Source organism: Leptopilina boulardi, unplaced genomic scaffold (genome assembly GCF_019393585.1).
Source record: "Leptopilina boulardi isolate dan_hultmark-lab unplaced genomic scaffold, ZJU_Lbou_2.1 LbouV2_219, whole genome shotgun sequence".
Taxonomy (NCBI): Eukaryota; Metazoa; Arthropoda; class Insecta; order Hymenoptera; family Figitidae; genus Leptopilina; species Leptopilina boulardi.
The window spans coordinates 391,473-415,014 of record NW_026137773.1 but is presented as its reverse complement, the minus strand read 5'-3'; the positions used below and the strand labels follow the sequence as shown (position 1 = coordinate 415,014).

The 23,542-nt window shown below is 29.4% G+C and overlaps 1 protein-coding gene across 1 annotated transcript in view; it reads right to left on the bottom strand.

The window, feature by feature from the left end:
* The window catches only part of LOC127279601 (xylosyl- and glucuronyltransferase LARGE2s-like), a 181,095-nt gene that overhangs the window by 56,652 nt on the left and 100,901 nt on the right, over window positions 1–23,542 (bottom strand). Inside the window, exons 5-6 of the mRNA XM_051302041.1 lie at window positions 15,044–15,185; window positions 7,193–7,323 (exon numbers count right to left, since the gene is read on the bottom strand). Coding sequence (XP_051157998.1) covers window positions 7,193–7,323; window positions 15,044–15,185 — 273 coding nt within the window. The remainder of the gene's footprint in view (window positions 1–7,192; window positions 7,324–15,043; window positions 15,186–23,542) is intronic.

The following is a 23,542-nucleotide window of genomic DNA, read 5'->3' as shown; positions in this document are numbered from 1 at the left end:
ATATATATAGATTAAAAAACATTAAACCTCGAACATAACCTTTTTTATAACCAAATTAACTGAAAACTCCGCTCGGAAAAGTATCCGGCGAGCATGAGGTTTAAAGACGTGACGCGTGGAGAGTGGGAGAGAAAAGCGGGAAATAGGAGAGAGGCGCATATATTGCATATATTTTGATAAAAGAAAAAAATATTATATGTTTGATATTAGTGGAAGTTGGCTTTTTGAAAATTAATTACATAGAAATCGGGTTGAATATTGTTTTACGGGTGAAATAATAGTTTGTGAGCTGAATATTAATTTGAATATCAATTGTTAATTTAAGAGACAAAGAAATTTAAAGACATTAGAAAACTTTATATTTTTGAAAGTCTTAATGCAGGGAGTTTGCATGTTCTTTTAAGCAGAATATTTAATTAGATTGTTCCCTTTTTAACCAACAGTAGTTTTTGAAGCTCTTGATCAACAATCGATTGGTACAGTTAAGTGTGAAGTATATGAAATAGCATTTGCAACATCTGTATTGGTTAACAGTGTAAATTAAAAGATTAATTTATGAAACGGACAATAAAAAGAAAATACCCAAAGAAAAAAATTTGTCATGTAAGATAAAGAAATTATCTACAGAAATTGAGGAGGGATTTACATGTTCATGTAAATTCAGTATGCACAACAGAAAATAATGAGAAATTAATTTCTAGTTTTATTGTTAGTGAAAATTTTGATCCCATGACATATCCAACAATGTTTCCTTATGGTGATCCTGGATGGACTGTTAACCTTAACCATACTCAAGGTACTTGTAATTTTATTCATTTACAATTTTATATGTATTGTCTTTCATAGAGAAGAAAAAAGCGGGGATTGCCACATGTGCGTTTAATTATATTTTTACGTACACAAATTTGCGATTCAGAAAGTTTAAATAAAATGATATGTGCTGAAACCACAGACGAAATAAAGAATCCAGAACTTTTTAACATTATAAAGCGATTTTAAGTTCATAAGCCTTGTAGTAAACAAAATAGGAATTCACCCTGCATGGATCCTGAGATGGTTGAATTAAGTATATTGCTAACAATTCGATTATCGTAGCATATAATCTTTATTTGAGTACAAAATTTAAAGGTCACATTTACTGTGCAATAATACGTATTATATTATTATAACACCATAATGTTGAAATAGTAATACAGTAACGATTTCAAAAATAACATTATTAATTTTGTGAGATCAAAATTCCAATAACTTTTCGGCAAATAAAAATTAATTTTTAATTTTTCATAAAAAATCATAGATACCACGCGCGTTTACGCGCGTTTCTTTCAGCTAGTTATTAACTATAATAATCTTGGTATTCATGCAATCATTCACTCATTCCGCCCGGACCCTTGCTGGGTTTTCGGTGACGGAGAGAAGAACAAGTTATGGAGAGAGAAAGATATATCTTTATTTTGCAAATGAGGGTTCGCTTGACCTGCAATCTATTAAAGAGGATTAATTAATAACTCTGAGGACCCAGGTAATTATTTCTTTCTCCCTATATCACGTGAAAAAGCTATAAAGAAAGTCTAAAACTGAATAGGTAACGCATACCTTTCTTTCTTACACCAAGGAATATAACATAAGTACTTCTTTGTTTAACATTGCGTTTCTCTATCTAGACAATTGAAAATGGCTTAAGAACATCATCGTCTAAAATCTTAATCTTCTTCCTTTTTGTTTTAAAAATAAAAAAAAATATTCATATATCTGCTACAATAAATCGTTGCAGAGCAAACCATTAAAATTTGGTTGCCTCTCTTCATCGAATAGGGATTGTAAATACCCCAAATTGTAAATGCGGCTACGAAACAGAAAATCTAAATCACATAATTTGGCAATGCAAACTTTTAGACACACAAAGGGCAAAACTAATTAAAGGCTTACGTCAATGTAAATTGAAATTTCCACTCAACATTAACACTATAATAGCTGAACCCAATATTGCGGCATGAAATCGTGTTGTTGAATTTTTTAAAAGATGTAACTTAAAAGTATAGGAAAGAAAAACTCTGTGTAAATAATTATTTTAAATTCTTGTATTTTTTCCATGTATTTTAACTCAATGTATAGCTGAAATAAACCTTCTTTTAGGTTTCACTTGCTAATAAATTAAATAATATATATGGGACGTTTCACGTCAACCGGCCCAAAGCTATGTCCAAAATTCTATGCAATAAAAATAAACATGTAATAGATGAAAATACTCGTAAACTCATCCCCTTTCAATTGCAAAGTGGCAGAATTGAAAATTCAAAATGGCGTCCTTACTATGTCAAGTGGAAGCGGCTAACTTCAGAAATAAGTAAATATATTTATTAATTTCTTTTAGAAAATTATGCAAAAATATTAGGTCACGACATATTTTAATGTTTTTGGGGTCGCTGATTACGAATCTGAAGTCAGTTTTTCAAAATTCAAAATGGCGGATCCAATATGCGGATTATTTTTTTAAAATAATTGATTTTGCTTGAAACTTGTTACTCGGGGGAGTTCGAGGTCGCTGATTACGAATCTGAAGTCAGTTTTTCAAAATTAAAAATGGCGGATCCAATATGGCGGATTTTTTTAAATTATAAAAGAGCTTATTCAGACTACGTAAGATATGTTTTAGCGATTGTCATTTTTTTCACGATGTTCAAATGTTTTTATTAAACCCTCAGTGTGTCAACTGTAAAGGATCATGTGATGGCATAGGAGCTATTTTAAAGAGAGAAGCCACTCGTGCTAGCTTGCAATCCTCACCAGACAAAGCCATTTTAAATGCAGAGACTCTTTACCAATGGCCTAAGCAAAATATCAAGACTTCGCAGATTTTCTTTTACAACAAGCAACAACACGAGAGAGTGAAACGAAAACTTGCTAGTAGATTTTCTAGAGCACCTAGTGTTACAAAAATTCAATCTGCTCATTCTTTTATTGTAACATCAGAAGAACAATTAAAAATATTCAAATATTCAAATGCACCTCATCCTATTGCAGTTATGCAATATTAAAATATAATTACATTGGTTTGGATGTATTTTGTAAATTTAATTCAAACGGCCTTTTTTAAGGCCACCAAAAAATTATGGTTTAAAAATTAAAACAATCAGCCTTTTTCAAGGCTACCACATTCTTACAGTTCATAATTATAACAATCGGCCTTTTTAAAGGCCACAAAGTAATTATATTGGATTTGCCATTTTGAATTTTGAAAAACTGACTTCTGATTCGTAATCAGCGACCTCGGAAACCCCCGAGTAACAAGTTTCAATCAAATTCAATGAATATTTTAAAAAAATCCGCCATATTGGATCCGCCATTTTTAATTTTGAAAAACTGACTTCTGATTCGTAATCAGTGACCTCGAAAATCCCTGAGTAACAAGTTTCAATCAAATTCAATGAATTTTTAAAAAATAATCCGCCATATTGGATCCGCCATTTTTAATTTTGAAAAACTGACTTCAGATTCGTAATCAGCGACTTCGAAAACCCCCGAGTAACAAGTTTCAATCAAATTCAATTATTTTTAAAAAATAATCCGCATATTGGATCCGTTATTTTGAATTTTGAAAAACTGACTTCAGATTCGTAATCAGCGACCTCAAAAACATTAAAATATGTGGTGACCTAAAATTTTTGCATAATTTTCTAAAAGAAATTAATAAATATATTTACTTATTTCTGAAGTTAGCCGCTTCCACTTGACATAGTAATTGCATAGAATTTTGGACATAGCTTTGGGCCGGTTGACGTGAAACGTCCCATATATATGGGACGTTCCACGTCAAACGGAACAGAGCTCTAGCCAAAAATTGGCTTGATAAAAAAAATCGTTTAAGGGCTGAAAAAACTTGTACACTCTTGTACTTTCGAAAGCAGATGGGCGATTTCAGAAATTCAATATGGCAGCGCCTCTAGATGTGATATAAGTCATCAATGTCACGATTCGACAAATACAAACATGAATAAAATTTCCAAAATTAATTAAATTGAATCAAAAAATACACTTTTAAGCATTTTTGGGGTCGCTGAATACGAATCTGAAGTAAGATTTAAAAAATTCAAAATGGCGGATCCAAAATGGTGGTCGATTTTTGTTAAAACTAAATATTTTTTCTCAAAACTGTTTACTCGGGGGTTTTTGGGGTCGCTGAATATGAATCTGCAGTCAGATTTTAAAAATTCAAAATGGCGGATCCAAAATGGTGGTCGATTTTTGTTAAAACTAAATATTTTTTCTCAAAACTGGTTACTCGGGGGTTTTTGGGGTCGCTGAATACGAATCTGAAGTCTGATTTTAAAAATTCAAAATAGCGGATCCAAAATGGTGGTCGATTTTCGTTAAAATTCAATTTTTTCTTCGAAACTTGTTATTTGGGTGTTTTCGGTGTGGATGAATTAATTATAAAATTAGATTTTTTTGATTAAATATGTTATTCGGGTGTTTTAAAGGTCGCTTATTTTTAAAACAAAGGAGCACTTGTATATTTTTTAGCCAAGTGTCTTTGAAACCTTTTATGAACGATAGCATTGTAACTAACAGTGTATATTTTTTAGAGCTTTATGATTTTACCTATGTAAAAGAAAGATTTAAATATCAAAAGTCCTTACAAACACTTTACTACTCATTAATTTTACATATTATTTTTTTATTTTTCATATCCGCTTAGTTTTTTATTATTATTATTATTTTATTTACAACATATTCGCATTCAGCGACCCCAAAAACCCCCGAGTAACCAGTTTTGAGAAAAAATATTTAGTTTTAACAAAAATCGACCACCATTTTGGATCCGCCATTTTGAATTTTTAAAATCTGACTGCAGATTCATATTCAGCGACCCCAAAAACCCCCGAGTAACCAGTTTTTTAAAAAAATTGAGTTATAACAAAAATCGACCACCATTTTGGATCCGCCATTTTGAATTTTTAAAATCTGACTTCAGATTCGTATTCAGCGACCACAAAAATGCTTAAAAGTGTATTTTTTGATTCAATTTAATTAATTTTGGAAATTTTATTCATGTTTGTATTTGTCGAATCGTGACATTGATGACTTATATCACATCTAGAGGCGCCGCCATATTGAATTTCTGAAATCGCCCATCTGCTTTCGAAAGTACAAGAGTGTACAAGTTTTTTCAGCCCCTAAACGATTTTTTTTATCAAGCCAATTTTTGGCTAGAGCTCTGTTCCGTTTGACGTGGAACGTCCCATATATATATATATATATATATATATAGGGGAGAGTGACAAACAGTGGGACACTTTTTTTCAAAGACATTTTAATATGTCAATTTTATATATTTTTGGACACTTTTTGGTATTACCATAAAGTTTGAACTCTTTTCTACATAATTATATTGTGATTAAATAGAAAAATTTCAAGTTTTTGGAACTCGATACATTTTTCTTGTTTTGTGTTAAACAGTGAGACACCTATTATTAAATAATGAATAATTGTTTCAATAATAATATTCTGCTTCATAATTTGTAAACATATATGTTTTGCATTAAATAACGTTAACAAATGTTGCAAAACACTCATAATTTAATAATATTTTACATTTTTATAATACGATATCAAGTTTCATATGAAAAATTGCTGTTATTTTTTTTACTTTTACAGAACTTCTGATCATACGTCATAATTTGGTCATAACCTAAAAACAATTTGGAGGAAAATTTGAATAGTCGTTCTCTTATCAAATGTTATTTTTCAAACGTTGCCGAACAATAATTGTCATAATTATAAATTTTGAATTTTTTAATGTTTTTTAGCATAAAAAAATCACATTTTTAGTCGCTGTGTAAATATAAATGCGCATGCGTATAGCTGACACAATTTATAATTAGTGTTGCCAAAATCCAAGTTTCATAAACTTAAATTTTTGCCTGTCCCATTGTTTAATATCCCACTATTTAAATTGAGCAATCGCAAGAAATTATTTAAATAAAAATTGTTTGTAAAATTTTAAAATATTTTAAATTATTGGATATTATACTTAAAAACATGAGTAAACGAAGTAACAATGACACTTTTTTTAAAACTGTCCTATCTATATAAAAATCAGCATTGTATTTCAAGAAAAAATTTACTCCGTAACGTCAGAAATAGTTTTTTTCAATTTTCTTTGTAAATAATGAATCAATGTGGATAAAATTTTTGGAGATAGTGTGTTGTCATAAACATGGTTTACATTTAAATTTTGGTCGAGTTTCTTTAAGTAGTTTTTCAGAAAATTAAAGTGTCCTACTGTTTAAACTGTCCCACTGTTTATCACTCTCCCCTACCTGTATTAGAGCTTCAGAAAATTTTAATAAAAAAATTTAAAAATTATTACCTGGCCCCTCAGAATTAATCTTCATTAACAAAGGCTCTATTGTCCAAGGATTGGCATTGTTTGTGGTAATTGTTCTGAGGGTCTAATACTGGTATATACATATTTTTTTTATTTTGAAAACAGAAAAAAAGAAGAGTAAGATTTTTAGGCGAAGATATTCTTATGTTATTTTGAATCCTCTAGATAGAGAAATGCAATATTAAATGAAAATTACGGATGCCGTAATTAAAATAATTTAATTGTAATAAAATAAAGTTATATTTATTTGAATCACATAACTTTTTATATAATTTTTTCTTAAAAGAGAACTTATACATAATGCATACATAATATTCATCAACATGAGTAAATATCATTTTTCTATACTGAAAAAAATTTGGGTGGGCAGACGTCTCAGCGTTGAGAGCGCTGCGTTCCTTTGCTCAAAGTATGACTGAGATTCCGTTCGGGAAGCGGTGCGCTACAGGTACGGGTAAGCAGATGTCTTATTGACAAGGTGAGGCTATGAAGGAACTGCAGCTCTACCACTACGGGTAGTCTGAGCTCCCGGAACGGGATGTCAGCCGATCGAAAAAGGGGTCGTTAGCGTTCTTCGATTTGATAGAGCAGCTCTACTTGCTGTTACTGCTGCTCACCCGGATTTCTTTCAGTGTAAATATAATCAGAAACTATGTATATATTAGAAATAGTAAATTTATTAACCCCTCTCTCCCCTTCAAAAAGATTTTGCTAAACCCCGCCCTCCCTATTTTGACCTCATGTGTCCCCTAACAAACTTTTTTGAACAGTTTAAAGAAATAAAAAATCAAGTTTTCTTACTTGTATCCAATTGCTGTCAAATGAGTTATATAAGATACTTTATTCCATCCAAATCCAATAAATCTTATATCATATTTTGGGGCTGAACTCGGTACAACTATATATGGTTCATAGTCAGGTTGCCAGGAAACCTTAAAAATGTCATTGTATAATTTATAAAACAAACATAATTAGAGGCCTTATTTTAGTTCAGAAATCATTAGTTTTTCCAGATGAAAAAATTAACGTTATTAAAGTTACTCAGGAAACGGTGCTTACGACCAAAAACTTTTCATGTAAAATACGTTTAAAGTTATTCATTCAAGTACAATAGATTTCTTGAAACGTTACACATTTTTACTTATCCAAATAAGTATTTTCTGAATTTTTCATAGGTACTGGCGCTAGACTAACGTTAGTAACGTTAATAACGTTAGTAATGTTAATAACGTTAATTTTTTTACCTGGGTTGTTAAGAATTCCTGTTTTTTAACAGCAAATAACACAGGTCTACAAAATAAGACTTTTTTTTATATGTCGGAGTGGTTCTAAAATTGTGTTTTTAAGGTTACAATTTTCATTATTTTTTTCTCCTTAGCTTGATGTACTATAGAGACTTCTATATAAACTTAAATCGGACACTTAAATACATATATACGCATGACAAATTTTTTTTGAAATTTTGAAAAATGGGATTAAAGACAACAATAAACTTTTTGGGGGTCTTGAACCTAATTTTTTCAAGATTTTTTTTATCTTGCACATATGATTCTTAAAGAGTAGGATCTAAGCTTTAATTAATTATCACGTCAGGTTAAGGAGAAAAAAAACATTGTGATCACTTTGAAAAAATGAGTGGAAGTGACCTAAACATAAGGAGACAAAACAGACTTTTAAAAAAAATATTATCTTACTATCTGGAAAGACACGAAAAATGCTTCCAAAGATGACGGGTACAACTTAAAAAGTTAGTTCTTAACGAGAAAAGAATATGCGAATAGTTGAAATTTGTCATATTAATTGCCATAATAAAAAAATTAAGGTGGAGCACGACTCCCCACGACCCTCATAACACCGGGATATTGTGGATATCCCTGCGACGTCCTATGGATATCCACCGACTTTTGGCGGTTTGGATGTCCATGGATATCCCAGGGATATCCCAGAAATATCCAAACCGCCAAAAGTCGGTGGATATCCATAGGACGTCGCAGGGATATCCACAATATCCCGGTGTTATGAGGGGAGGCACAACTCCCCACTCTCCCCTACTTTATTTAACCCATTTAGTCACAAATGTCCGATTTTTTCGTTCAAATTCGAACTTCCTATTTTACGAGTTGGGCTTCTTAAAAATTTTGGCATATAGTTTTTTATGCGTTTGAGTGTCCTCTTTCAGGATCTAAGAAAATTTCAATTTGGACTTCATGATAAAAAGTTATAATTGTTATGAAAAATTTAAACGCGCTTTTCCAGAAAACACATTTTTCAAACTGGTGCACGGCTTTTTTTCAAAATCTCCTGAACCGATTTTAAAAAACCAAAAGTATCTTTTAGAAGACGCCACCTACAGCTACGAAATTAAACTAAATACACTAAAACATTTTTTAAAAATTTTCTATACGTAATGTGCAACAATGTCCAAAAAGAATTTTTGCAAATTCCTTCATCCTTTTCTTACAATAAAAGTTTTAAAACGTGCCTTTTTTGGCAATCCTAAACCAGAAAGTCCCCTTATACAAAAAAACAAACATTTTAGAGTGTTTTTTTATTTAAAATTAGATTTTCTAATCGAAATCGATATGAAAAAAATCCAAAACATTTAAAATGTTTTAGTTCAGTAAAATAATAATATAAAATAAAAAAAAATTATGCGGTATTATTTAACAATATTATAAACATTTTCTTTAAACAAATGACTATGACTATGAACCACTTCGGTCCATAGTTTGCAATTTCTTTAAAGAAATTGTTTATAATATTGTTAAATGATATCAAATAAATTTTTTTTTATTTCATAGTATTAGTTTACTGAACTGAAACATTTAAAATAAAAAAAAATCGGACAAGTGCGAGTTACACTCCCACTAATTCAAGGGTTCCATACACCAACAATAATAAACTATTTTTAATATAAATAAATAAAGATATATAAATAAAGAAACACATTTAAATATCTACTATGTATAACTTTTATTTATGATACTTTCACTCAATGTGAAATTTGTGTTACAATTTTTTGAAAAAAATATTGTTTCGCATGATCACGTGTCTCAATAAATAACATGGCTAAATATTTACATACTAATTATCGCATATATACAAGCCACAGTCAAACTTACCGTCAGCTTAACTTTGACTGCCTGCTAAACATATACTCATGAAGTATAGTAAATTCACAAGTTTCAGTCGAACTTATCGAAAGCTCAACCGAGACTGCCTGCTTAGTACCTATTCACGAAATATCGCATATCCGCAAGGCCAAGTCGAACTTATCGTGAACTCAACCGTGAATTTTTTGCAATTTTTGCGAAAAAAAACCGATTTCTTTCCATTCTAGCTAGTAGTCATCAAATCTAATCTGTCTCGCTATATTTTTCGTGTAATCGACACGTAGAAATACGTTTGTGTACTAAATTGCCGTTCTTTATATAGAAAAATGTAGAAGTTAAGGGGGTGGTGCCGTAATTTTCCCCAAATCTCAAATGTCATAATATTCATTTGACATAAAACCAGTTGACATAACCAATATTTGTCATAATTTTTTTGGTCATAATTTTACTTTAGCATAAATTTTAATTGACATACTAATTATTCAGCATAATTCGCATTTGACAGAATGTTTATTTAGTATAAGTTATATTCGGTATAACTTTCAATTGTCAAAATTTTTATTTGGCATAATATACATTTGTCATAATCTTTATTTGACATAATTTTCATTGATCATAATTTTAATTTGGCATAATTATCATTCATCATAAAATGTATTTGATACAATGTTCATTCGTCATAACTACTTTTTGACATAATATTTATTGGTAATAATTCTTAACTGGTATAACGCTAATTTAACATAATGACTATTGGACATAATGCTCATTTTTCATAATTCTTAATAATCATAACTGTCATTTGTAATAATCACTGTTTGATATAATGTTTATTATTAATAATCAGCAATTGACATAACGCTTATTTAGTATAATGTGTATTTGACATAATGTTCATTTGTCATAATTTGCATTTCACAAAATGCTTATTTGTCATAATTCTTATTAGTCATAACTTTCATTTGTCATAATTTTTATTTGGCATAATTATCATTTAGTATAAAATATATTTGATATAATGTTTATTCGTCACATCGATGGTTTAATATAATTTTCATTTATAATAATTCTTAATTGGCATAAATTCAATTTAACATAATTGTTATTTGATATAATGTTAATTTGTCATAATTTACAATTCTCATAATGCTCATTTGTCATAATTCTTATTAGTCATAACTGTTATTTGTCATAATTACTGATTGACATAATGTTAACTTTTTATAATAAGCACTTGACATAATGTTTATTTCGCATAATTTAAGTTTGACATAATGTTCATTAGACATAATTTTAATTTGACATAATGTTCATTGTTCATAATTTTTATTTGTCATAATTATCATGCAGTATAAAATGTACTTGATATAATGTTCATTTGTCATAACCATTTTATGACATAATGTTTATTTGTAATAATTTTTAATTGGTATAACACTAAATTAGTATAATGTGTATTTGACATACTGTTCATTTGTCATAATTTTCATTTGACATAATTCCCATTTGTCATAATTTTATGTGTCAACGATTTTTTGCTGTATCTTCCCATCCTTGGTTTTTTAATTAGTAGTTTGTATATGTTGGTAAAGTAGATTAGGTGGCGCTGTCTAATATTTCTGAAATTAATTCTATCTTGCTTTTAAATATGAAAAATTACTTTTTTTTCCAAGTTACAATTTTAATATTGTACAATTCAATTACATTTTTTTAAAAATAATATGACAATTCATATTAATAATGATGACATTAAAAAATTGTACAATATTAAAATTGTAATTTTCATATTTAAAAGCAAGATAGAATTAATTTCAGAAATATTAGACAGCGCCACCTAATCTACTTTACCAACATATACAAACTACTAATTAAAAAACCAAGGATGGGAAGATACAGCAAAAAATCGTTGACACATAAAGTTATGACAAATGGGAATTATGTCAAATGAAAATTATGACAAATGAACAGTATGTCAAATACACATTATACTAATTTAGCGTTATACCAATTAAAAATTATTACAAATAAACATTATGTCATAAAATAGTTATGACAAATGAACATTATATCAAGTACATTTTATACTGCATGATAATTATGACAAATAAAAATTATGAACAATGAACATTATGTCAAATTAAAATTATGTCTAATGAACATTATGTCAAACTTAAATTATGCGAAATAAAGATTATGTCAAGTGCTTATTATAAAAAGTTAACATTATGTCAATCAGTAATTATGACAAATAACAGTTATGACTAATAAGAATTATGACAAATGAGCATTATGAGAATTGTAAATTATGACAAATTAACATTATATCAAATAACAATTATGTTAAATTGAATTTATGCCAATTAAGAATTATTATAAATGAAAATTATATTAAACCATCGATGTGACGAATAAACATTATATCAAATATATTTTATACTAAATGATAATTATGCCAAATAAAAATTATGACAAATGAAAGTTATGACTAATAAGAATTATGACAAATAAGCATTTTGTGAAATGCAAATTATGACAAATGAACATTATGTCAAATACACATTATACTAAATAAGCGTTATGTCAATTGCTGATTATTAATAATAAACATTATATCAAACAGTGATTATTACAAATGACAGTTATGATTATTAAGAATTATGAAAAATGAGCATTATGTCCAATAGTCATTATGTTAAATTAGCGTTATACCAGTTAAGAATTATTACCAATAAATATTATGTCAAAAAGTAGTTATGACGAATGAACATTATATCAAATACATTTTATGATGAATGATAATTATGCCAAATTAAAATTATGATCAATGAAAATTATGTCAAATAAAGATTATGACAAATGTATATTATGCCAAATAAAAATTTTGACAATTGAAAGTTATACCGAATATAACTTATACTAAATAAACATTCTGTCAAATGCGAATTATGCTGAATAATTAGTATGTCAATTAAAATTTATGCTAAAGTAAAATTATGACCAAAAAAATTATGACAAATATTGGTTATGTCAACTGGTTTTATGTCAAATGAATATTATGACATTTGAGATTTGGGGAAAATTACGGCACCACTTAAGGGGAGAGACTGGGTCATTTTTTGCAATTATTTCGAAAGAAACCGATTTATATCTTTTCTAGGTCGTAGTCATCAAATCGAATCAATCTCGTTATATTTTTCCTGTAATCTACACGTAAAAATACGCATGTGTACTAAATTGCCGTTCTTCATATAGAAAAACGTAAAAGTTAAGCCTATGTATAGAAGTCTCTATCACGCACGAAGAAAAATCTTTAACGAAGAAAAAGTTGGTCCCCGATGCCGAAAAAAAACTCTTATATATTTTGAATCTCCGGACACTAAATAAACAAAATTTCAAAGATTCAAAATCGTAACCGATCCTCCTGCATGACTTTTAATGTATTTATTGTTTTTTTATGCATTATAATAAAAAATTGCTTCATTACGATGTGCAGATCAGTTGAAATTACTAGTGCAATTTTTTTATACTTATTAAATGTAAAAATAATAATAATACATAACTATAATTTTTGGGAATAAATGTTGGATGATCAATATTGTAATTTTAAATCCGCACTGTCAACAAAAATAATAAGAGAGTATTTTCCCTAGAACACCGCAGATGCAAAGATTAGATTATCCAAATTTTCTATCACTTCTTATTCTTATTAATATACGCAACATTAGTTACTGCTATTGGAATTTGTATTTGTATCGTGTAAGAAAATAAATGATAACAAGTTGGCTAAATTTAGTTAAAAGTTTTGTAGATGTAGTTGATTTATTTTTAATCACGCGTTTTTCATGAATAAAATAGAAAGTTTGTACCTTATGTGGTAAAAAAATTGTTTGCAAAGACAGTAATTTAAACAAGGAGGGGGTCCTTTATGTTTATTTCATAAACATTATGCTTCCTCATTGTGTGAAGCAAAAAATTCGCTTCCTCGTGAAGGAAGCAATGAATTTGTCCAATTCAATTGATTGATTTAAAAAATTTCGAGTTAAAAATGTTTTAAATTAATTAAATTTTTTGAAAAATAAAGAAAATTTTAATTAATTTTGAGTGTAACATAAACTTTATATATACGAATCGATTCGTTTTAATGCAAGGAATACAATTATTTTATTCATCAACTTGAATTTAAAAAAAACACAAAATTTTTTAGCTAAAATATGAATTTTCGATTTTTCAATTTTTATTAATTCTCAAATTTTAAATCAAATCTATACTTTATATATACCAACCAATTCGTTTCAATGCAGGGAATAAAATTATTTCATATATAAACATGAATTTGAATAAACACATCATTTTTTAGCTAAAATGAGAATTTTTGATTTTTTAACTTTCTTTAATTCTTTAAATTTCAATCAAATCTATACTTTATATATATCAATCGATTCATCTTGACATAAAGAAGACGATTATATTATATATTACCTTAAATTTTTCGATTTAAAAATTTTTTCAATTAAAAAAAAATTTTGGAAAAAAAACGATAAAATTTTTTTTTTGGGGTATTTTTAAAAATCCTCTCGTCATTTTTGAGAGATTAATGTGTTAAATAAGCCTACCAAATTTTATCCAAATCCATTAAAACCTGTTAAAGATATCGTGTTCACAAAAACGATCCACACACACATACACACACACACACACACACACATACATCCGGACAATTGATCAGGATCTCATATAACATATTTCTATATAGAGGAAAATTTGTTTTCACCATTTTTAAAAAGTTTATAAACGAAAGGACTACATAGCTTCCTCCACGAGGAAGCAATATATGTATATATATTTATAATAAAATGATGTTTTATTAATTTGTAATGACATTTCTAAAAAAAATTATTTAAAATTGACACCAATGCCATAATCATTCATATTCAATATTGAATACGGATTGACAACCACCTCAACAAAGCATTAAGTTTATTCCTTAGAAGAGTATTTTTATATAGAACTTTAAAGTTTGTAATGATTTTTAAGATGTCCGAATTGTTGAAGTCACTTAAAACGTTTCATTTCAATACGTAACACACAACAAAAAACCATTTTCTGAATGTCTCGTGTTGAATTTGAATTTAACTTTTAAATACTCTGAACTTATTGTAATTTCTTCTTATAGATTATAAAAGTACACGAAAAAAGTAGTTTATTTCTACTCTATCCATAAACAGTGTATAGGTAATGAAATATAAGTTTCTGCTATCACATGGAAATGAAAAGAATAGAAAATAATAAATTGACCGATTTACATGAAATTTTGTTATTTGTAGCTTTTTGGGGGTCATTATTAAGAATATAAAGTTAATTTTAAAAAATGTTAAAAGTTCGAAGAAATTTTTTTTTAATTATCGGATTTTAATATCTTTTGACATCTATGAGTTTCAAATTACAAATTTGAAAAAAATTTGAAACCATTTTAAATAATGAATCTAATATAACGGATATATGGGTGCTATTAGGGAAAAAAATATAAATTTATACATACCTCGTAAGGAGTAGAAGCTTTTTTCCAAAATGAATAATTAGTAGCTGCATGTCCTTGAGACCAAACATGGTAACGAAATGTATATATTAATCCTTTATTTAGATCTAATATTAATTTCTTTTTATTCTTTGGAAATGTGAATCTGAGAAAAATAGCATTTTATATAATATGCAATTGAAGATCTAGATCCTAGAACAGAGGTGCAGTTATGTAATAACATTTTGACTTCCACATCGACATTGACTTTCATAATGACTTTCATTTTCACTGTTACTGAAATACGATTTTTAATTGAATTTCACTAAAAGTGAAAGTGAAAGTCATTATGAAATTCAATGTCAATGTGAAAGTCAAACTGTAATTACATAATTGCACCCCAGGTTAAAATTCATTAATTCTAAGAATAATTGGTCTGTAAATCCTAAATTATAATATTCTCTATAAAAATTAAAGGAGTAATGCTGCCATTTTAGAACACTGTATCACATGGATATAATGAATACTAAGTTTTTAAAGAATTATAACTTAAAACAGTTAATATACACAGTACTTTGTATGTGTAAATAAAAATTAAACAGGAGTTACATAAACAAAAATAAAAAATTAATTATAAAATACACTCTAGGTTGTAAAAACGTGCCATCTCATGGATAAATCAGACATAGAAAGTTATCACAGCTTGATTGCGGTCTTAAAAAGAAAACCGAATGGATTTCAAAGTAAATAATCTTAATTTCTAGTTCAGTTTATATGGAAAAGTTCCTATCAAATGCTTCTGATAAAAGTTACCTTTCGTTACGCAAATATGAATTTGTAAAACATATTTCCTTGATATATAAGAAACACAGAATACTACTCTACTGCTAATTTCATACGCATCATCATTTCGTGCAGACAATATTTCATCTTTTGCTAAATCACAGTATTTTCGACTCGTTACTAACTCTCTGAAAATTGTATAAACTAAATCATTGTTTTGTACGCAATGTTCTGGAGCTACTAAATTATTATTACTATTATTTAAAGTACTGTTTTCAATTGCCAATAAGTATTTTGTAAATTCAACTTCTTCAGGTAAAGTTTCTATATTATGTGATAATGTAAAAGTTTTTAAATAATTTTATAAACTAGTGAGTTTAATGAATAAATTAAGTATCTCACTTCTAGTAGCATTAACTTTAACAAGTAATAATTATCGAAAATCAACATCCAATAACATAACTTTTTTTCCAAATGGTATATCAACATTCATGAAGTCACGTAACGTTCGATCAATTAATTCCAAAGCATAACGTAGAGCCATTGGAGCTTTGTCCCAAATAAAAACATCAATATCTCTTAACAATGCAGCTTCCTTCGATTGACTTTTAATGTTTGTTACAGAATCCTAAAATAATGGAAAAGGCATTCATTTTATGAGGTGCATGATTTTTCCCAAAAATTAAAAAGATCAATTTTAACTTTTTGTTCTTTCTCAATCATATTCTTCGATCCAAGTTTTCTTCCTTTTTTCCGGGTGACCGTCGACATTTTGAAGAAATTGGAATCTTCACTATCAGAAATATATATATACCTATATAAATATATATGTTGATTGTAGTTCCTACGATAGCAACGAGCTTACTTTTCAAGAAAATATTAAAAATTTTATTTTTCGATGACCTAAATTGAAGATATTGTGCCCGCTAATCATAAGTAGAGGTATTTTCAGGCGGCCATGATTTGAGGAAAATTGTTAGGAGAAGCTAGAAAAGGAATTTACGGAACTAGCTTGAATATTGTTAATTGTGCATTGAGTACAGTAATGATATTCTTCTCCTGTTTTGACTATTATTAAAATGCAGCGCCGGCCCTAGCACTTTATTAGAATAGAGCGAAGTTGCATTTTGGCGCCCTTTTTTTATACATTTAAAAAATATACACACATATAAAGGTATATATATATTTGTATTTATTTTCCTATGTATTATTTGACTAAAAAAGGGTGTTGACGGTAAGGAATTTGTTTTCAAAATATTTTAAACAGCAAAAACAAAATTTTAAAACAAAAGCATACGCTTTTCATTTTTTAGGTCTTGAACGTTAAGAAAACATCATTAAGAAACTTTAAAAAATTTACATTTTATTAAATTTTACTAATAATGGGCAGATTTTTAATGATTCAACCAGCCAGCATAATACAATCTTTTATACAATAACATTATTAAAAGATATCAATGTTCGCAATATTCGACGATAAAAGCACATACATTATAAATAAATTTATATAAAGTTCACCTTTCTTGCTTTAGCATTTGCAAATTTGACAATTAAATCATCTTTAGGTATGGATTTAGCAATATCATTTTCAATTGATAAAATTGCTAAATTCGAAAGTTTCTCCTGAGCTAATGTTTATCTTAGGTATGTTTTTATTAATTTTAGTTTACTGAAACTGCGTTCACCTTTGGCAACAGTTAGTGGAATAGTCAGCAGTAAACAATACAGTATACAAAAAACTCCAAATTGAATTAAAATTCGACATTTGTTCGAAACGCATTTCGAGAGAATTTACAATTGTATCTATCAAAGTATAGAATACGGTGATCTTAAAATTTTCTTCTGGGTTGGTTGGAGTTTCATCTTGAGATTCATAGTCGAACATTCTTCTTCTTCGTCGGGTTCGAGATTGTTGAAACACTGGGGAAATGTCTGCTTTTTCGGCGATCTCCTTTGCTACAATCACAGCTGATGCATAACCATTATTTCTGTAGTCTTTGACAAATTTACAACATTTTTGTAATAAACTTGTTGCTAATAACAAGTCGGCCGATTCTGATTGCAAGGATTTACTAACAATATTTATTTGGTAGAGTAAATCGTACCAAATCACAAGAACGAGCAAAAATTCGTATTGATTCATATGTTCGGCGAGAGACCTGGCTTCTGAAGCTGCAACTGGATCAGTACTTTCCTCGTGTTGTTCTAGTAGTGCATCTCTCATTTCAGTATATTGATACTTGACAGCTTTAAGACTTGAAACTCTACTTTCCCAACGTGTCTCACAAACTTTTTTTAATGTCAGTGTTTCTGTATATTTTGAAATTGTTTCCCACCTTTTTGTAGAAGATGAGAAAAAGACAAATAGACGTTGGATAACTCCGAACAATGAGACTGATTTAACTGAAGTTTTAGCAGCGTCAGAAGCAACTAAATTAAAACTGTGTCAACCGCAAACGATAGAAAATGACCTGGGATATTCTTTGATAATGCGGCTTTGGACACCCTTTTGTTTTCCTACCATATTTGCACCATTATCGTAGCCTTGACCCCTGCAATCATTCATATCTAGCCCATATTTCTTTATCACCTCATCCAGAAATAAATCCGTGAGACCCTTGCCATTGGAATCCGATACTGGTGTGTATTTAATGAAACATTCACGCACGGAATTGTCATCAATATCAAAAATCTCAATGTAACACTTAGCTGCTCAATATGACTGATTGAAAATGATTGAAAAATATTTAGATTTTTTTAATTTCTTGATAATAGTATCCCTTACTTCGTTTCCGAGCAAATCAATGAGTTCGTTTTGAATGTTTTTGCTAAAATAATAGTTTTTTGTCTCATTATTGGCGACGCTGCGTGAATGTTCCATCATGACGGGGTCAAATTTACCTAACAATTGAATTAAACCCAAAAAATTTCCATTGTGTGGAGTGTTTATAATGTCTGAACTTCCTCTAAAAGCCAAATTGTTTTGGGCCAAGAACAATGTAATTGCCAACATTCTATCGAGTATTGCCTTCCACTTTTGTTTTTCGTCATCTATTTGTTTCATTAAATGTTGATCCTCTCCAGTTTGTCTTGCTAATGCTTTTGTGGCTTGCAACCAGTTATATGTTGCTGACTGGTGATCCTTCGAAATTTCATGTTTTTGTAAAGCCAACGAAATATGAGCCCAATCATCATAACCGTTATTTGCTAAATTCGATAATGAATTTCGGCAAAATAAATTGCAATATAAGCAAAATACCTTTGCAGAACATTTTGAATAAACAAGCCACGTCCTACTATACATTTCTCCATTCAGAATTATTTTTTGGAAATGTTTATTTGAAAAATGGTGACCTTTTTTATCACGCAGGTAGTTAGTATCATTGTCAAGTTTACAATTATTAGGTCCCCGCAACACTATCACATCAATTTCCCTTTTTGTCAAAAAATTTGGCCAGTTAGATATGTCTTCTGAAACGCACAACGGTAAAGTTGACGAAGGAGTCTTCAATATTTGACAATTAGAAGGCCCGGGCACCGATTCATTAAGATTGTCATGGTGTTGTGATAATGAATCCTCGATACACTAAGAAAGCTTTTCTTTATCTCTTTCAGAAGCAACAGTAGCAGCCGAAGTAGGAATGGCAAAATCTGCATTCGAAACATGTTCGCTGGTTGGTGTTGAACAATTGTCAATGTTTGTAGCATTGTCAGCAACTAATGTCTCACTGCGGTCTATAACTTTAACAAATTTTGCAAATTGTTTTGCACTGTTTTCATTTTCGGCTTCTATTTGTCTTTTTCTCTTTAAATTTTGAGCACCTGATAGTTTTTTATTTCCTTGTGACATTTTCAAACTTGTTGATTCTAAAACAAATTTTAAAGCATATTTCTTTAAACTCTATAAAAAAAAGTATTAAACCATAAGCAATTATGCATTTCTGCTAGCAGTTTTATTGATTTTACTTCTCTTTTTTTTAGTAGCACCTTTCACATTCACATTATTGCAATTCGTAATTGCGTCTTTCTTAGTACTTTGTTTTATAGAAAACTAAAATGTTAAAAAGGTATAATCGTAGTCATTGATGTCTTCTCTTTTCTGTTCTTGACGTCAAATAAACGTCATCATTGTAACAAATACATTAAAATAGGACAAAAAAGAGAAGGCATGCATGACCACGACAACAGTATATTATCGTAATTTTATTGTATTCGAATTTATACTTTACATGACATAACCTATATTTCTCCTAATATTTGAACTCAATATTTGACTGTAATTAATATTTTTATATTTCAATTAAAATTCAACGCTGTTAAAATTATTTTTATGTGTATTATTATTTCTTAATTTTTCATTATATTCGAATAATCACATAACCTAAAATTCAGTCATTTGAATCAACTTTCAGGTCAAAATATTTAAGACACAGAATTATAGTAAACATTGTAGGAAGTAAACAGAGGTTATATAGTTTGACAATTTGATTGTTGGCTGTGCATTGCATACATAAACAAGTTGGCGCGGCCATACATGAATCAGTTGCAAAACTATGGGGCAACATTTTAAAAACAGGAATTAAAAAAGAAAATCAAACAAAGTTGTGTAAAAAATATCCAGCTCCGGAAAATTGTACTAACGTAGGCATTCCGAAATTAAATCCAGAAATAAAAACAGGTGCAATAGGAAATGCATTAACCTATATCTTGAAGTCAGAGAGAAATAATGAGCAAAAAAAGTTGTTTGAAAATATCATCGATGTTAGAAAAATTCTAACTAACTTGCATCTTTAATAAAAATGATTACAATTAAAACGGCTACTACGTTAAACTACTTGAATTATCAATTCAAGTTTTACAAAAAATCATTTATTGCAAGCACAATAAAGAGATCAATAATGAAAGAAAGATTTTAAACAACAAGAAAATAATTCGTGTATTTGGAGTAAGTGTGATAGTGTTTGTTTTATGAGATTCTGTAATTTTCAAATAGTGAATATAAATTCAGAGCAACTCACCTGAATAATAATAATTAAAATGATACAGAAAAGTATCAAATTACTTTTCTAACTCTTAGGAGTTTAAAACTTTTGTTTGTCAGACGACTCTGAGGTATGCGGAAGTTGTTCTTTTTACCTTCCTTTATTTTATATTTTTTCTTTTGACAAACATGTATTATTTATTGTCTTTGAACAATTATTTCAATATTTCAAATTCTGTTTATTAAAAATTCATAATATTGGGTTCACCAAACCTGAATTTTCAAACTGTTAAGTTGAGATATAAACAATTGTGATGATAATAAATATTTTGAAAAACAGGAAAGGATTCTGCACTTTTTACATTTATAACACTTTATACTTGATAAAATAATCTTCCTTTTTCAATGAACTTTTTATATGATAGTCGACTTCACAAATTGTGGAATATACACTTTATAATTTTAGATAATTTGACAATTTCAACCCTTACTGCGGGGAATAAACAATAAACTAAACCACTCTCAGTGGGAGTAAAATTTAATAATCATCCGCCTTTTTGCGGGAAACACATCCGCTTTGCGAGAAAAACAAATTAAGACTTCTCGAAGAATAATTCGGTGGGAACGATCACACCCTGTTTGTATGTTATTTTAAGTAGTGTGAGGGTTGATTTTGCAATCAACACCTCGTTGTTTCCATGCAAGTTTTAGCGAACTTGCATTTGATTAGTGGCGTGATCGGTTCAACCACCTGAGTAACCTTTGTAATTTATAAATATTTCCTAATATTCCAGACTAACGTGGCAACTTCTATACATTGTAAGTCCCACAATTAGCGAAATCGACTTGTAATTTAGATTATGTTATTTCGCAATATAAAGTTCAATAATCTCAATTCATTTGCTAATAATAATAAAGCAAACCGGCCATGTAGGTAAACCGGCCAGGTGTTAGTTTCTCAGAAATGGCCAAACTTTAAAATATGTCAATTATAAATTTAAAAAGACTATATTAAGAATAACTTATTTCTTCAGTTTGACATTTTTTAATTGTGTTTATGCAATTTTATAAACAAAAGTTTGTTTTTTCGCTTCCACTAGAAATTTTTACGGATCTGTTCATAAGCAATTTGTGAGAAAATCGTGTAATATTTATTAAAATTGTTTTTTAGGTTTAAAAGGTGCATGCCTCAGTTAAATTTTTCGTTATATTATTTAATGATTTTACTTAGCATTTTTTTATACAGATCTTAATTGTCAAAATGGGCCTGTGTGGCAAACCGGCCTATGTCTGTTTCCCTTGCAACAGAAATTCACGAAGATTACCTATCGCCTAGAAAACTTCGTGCACGGTTTCGTGAATCTTTGTCCTTTTTACGGAGATTTACGAAGTTTTACAAAGTTCAACGCAGACGTTTCTTCGTGAACGACAACAATTATAGTTGAAAATATTTGTTTTATAATAAATAAGATGTTTCTTTAATTGAAATTTAATCCTATCTTATTATTTTCCTTATTGGGAAGATTCTTTATTGTTTTTTTATATTTAGTGACGAGGAGTTCCATGCGAACCGTTGTCGTGTCAAGACGTGTTTCGCTGTCTGTTATCAAACAAATATTCAGTCTGAGTAAATTTTACTATTTCAAGTTTGAGTAACCTTTCTGATTGTTTGCAAGTGCCGTTAGAACGGAAATCAAGTATTTGCACCGTGTTAATTGTTAAATTGTGTGTGCATTCTTGTTGTTTCCTCATTTTTGTGCATCATGTCTGAGTACTTTACTGGCTTGAAGAATTCAATCGACGAGTTGTTCAAGAGCATTAATGCTCTGACGGAATCACACTCGACATTGGTTAAAGATGTGCAAGAACTAAGGGAGAATCGCGGGAGTAATTCTACAGAAATTGCAGAGTGCAAGCTCAAGATTGATTTTCTGGAGAATAAGTTGAACTATTTCGAGCAACAATCCAAAAGGAAAAATCTAATTGTATACAATATTCAAGACGACGATATTATCAATAACGACCTTGAATCGTCGATTGAAAACACATTCAAGAAAATCAACTTAGTCATACCCAAATCATCGATTGATGAAACTTTCAGACTCGGATCTGCAAAGGGCAAACGACCAGTCATTATAAAATTTAATTCATCCCGCTGGGTGAAGGAAGCTTTTTCCAAATTGCAAGACTTTCGCAATCTCAACCTCAGCATCTCCAATGATAAGACCAAGAAGGAAAGAGAGGAATATGGAATTCTTTTGGATCATAAGAAGACACTTAATAATATAGGCGTGGAAGTCCAAATTAAGAGGAACAAGATTGTCTATAACAATAAAATTTTAAGTGAAAGTGATATTGCTTCTATGATCAACAAGAATGGTGCTAATCAATCCCCAACCCATACAATGGATTATGCCTCCTCCCTTCTCAAGCGCAAGATTCCAACAACTCCACATAGTACTAAACGCTTAAGAGGACGTCCGAAGAAGGATTCCAATCATAACAATTCTACTGACTGCTGCTTGGATGATTTCTTCACTAAAGATGATGGAACCCCCAGAAAATCTGCACGTCTTTCGCAGTTCTCTGGCCCTTCCCCTTCTCAAATGAGGGTGGTGGAGAAGGATCCCCACTTTGATGATACTCACAACACACAATAGCAGTCAAGTTTTCAATTAAAAGTGGGATGTAGTAACCTGCCCACCAGGAGGATATGCTTTTGGAATTCTCACGGCTTCACCAATCTGTCTGACTTGCAA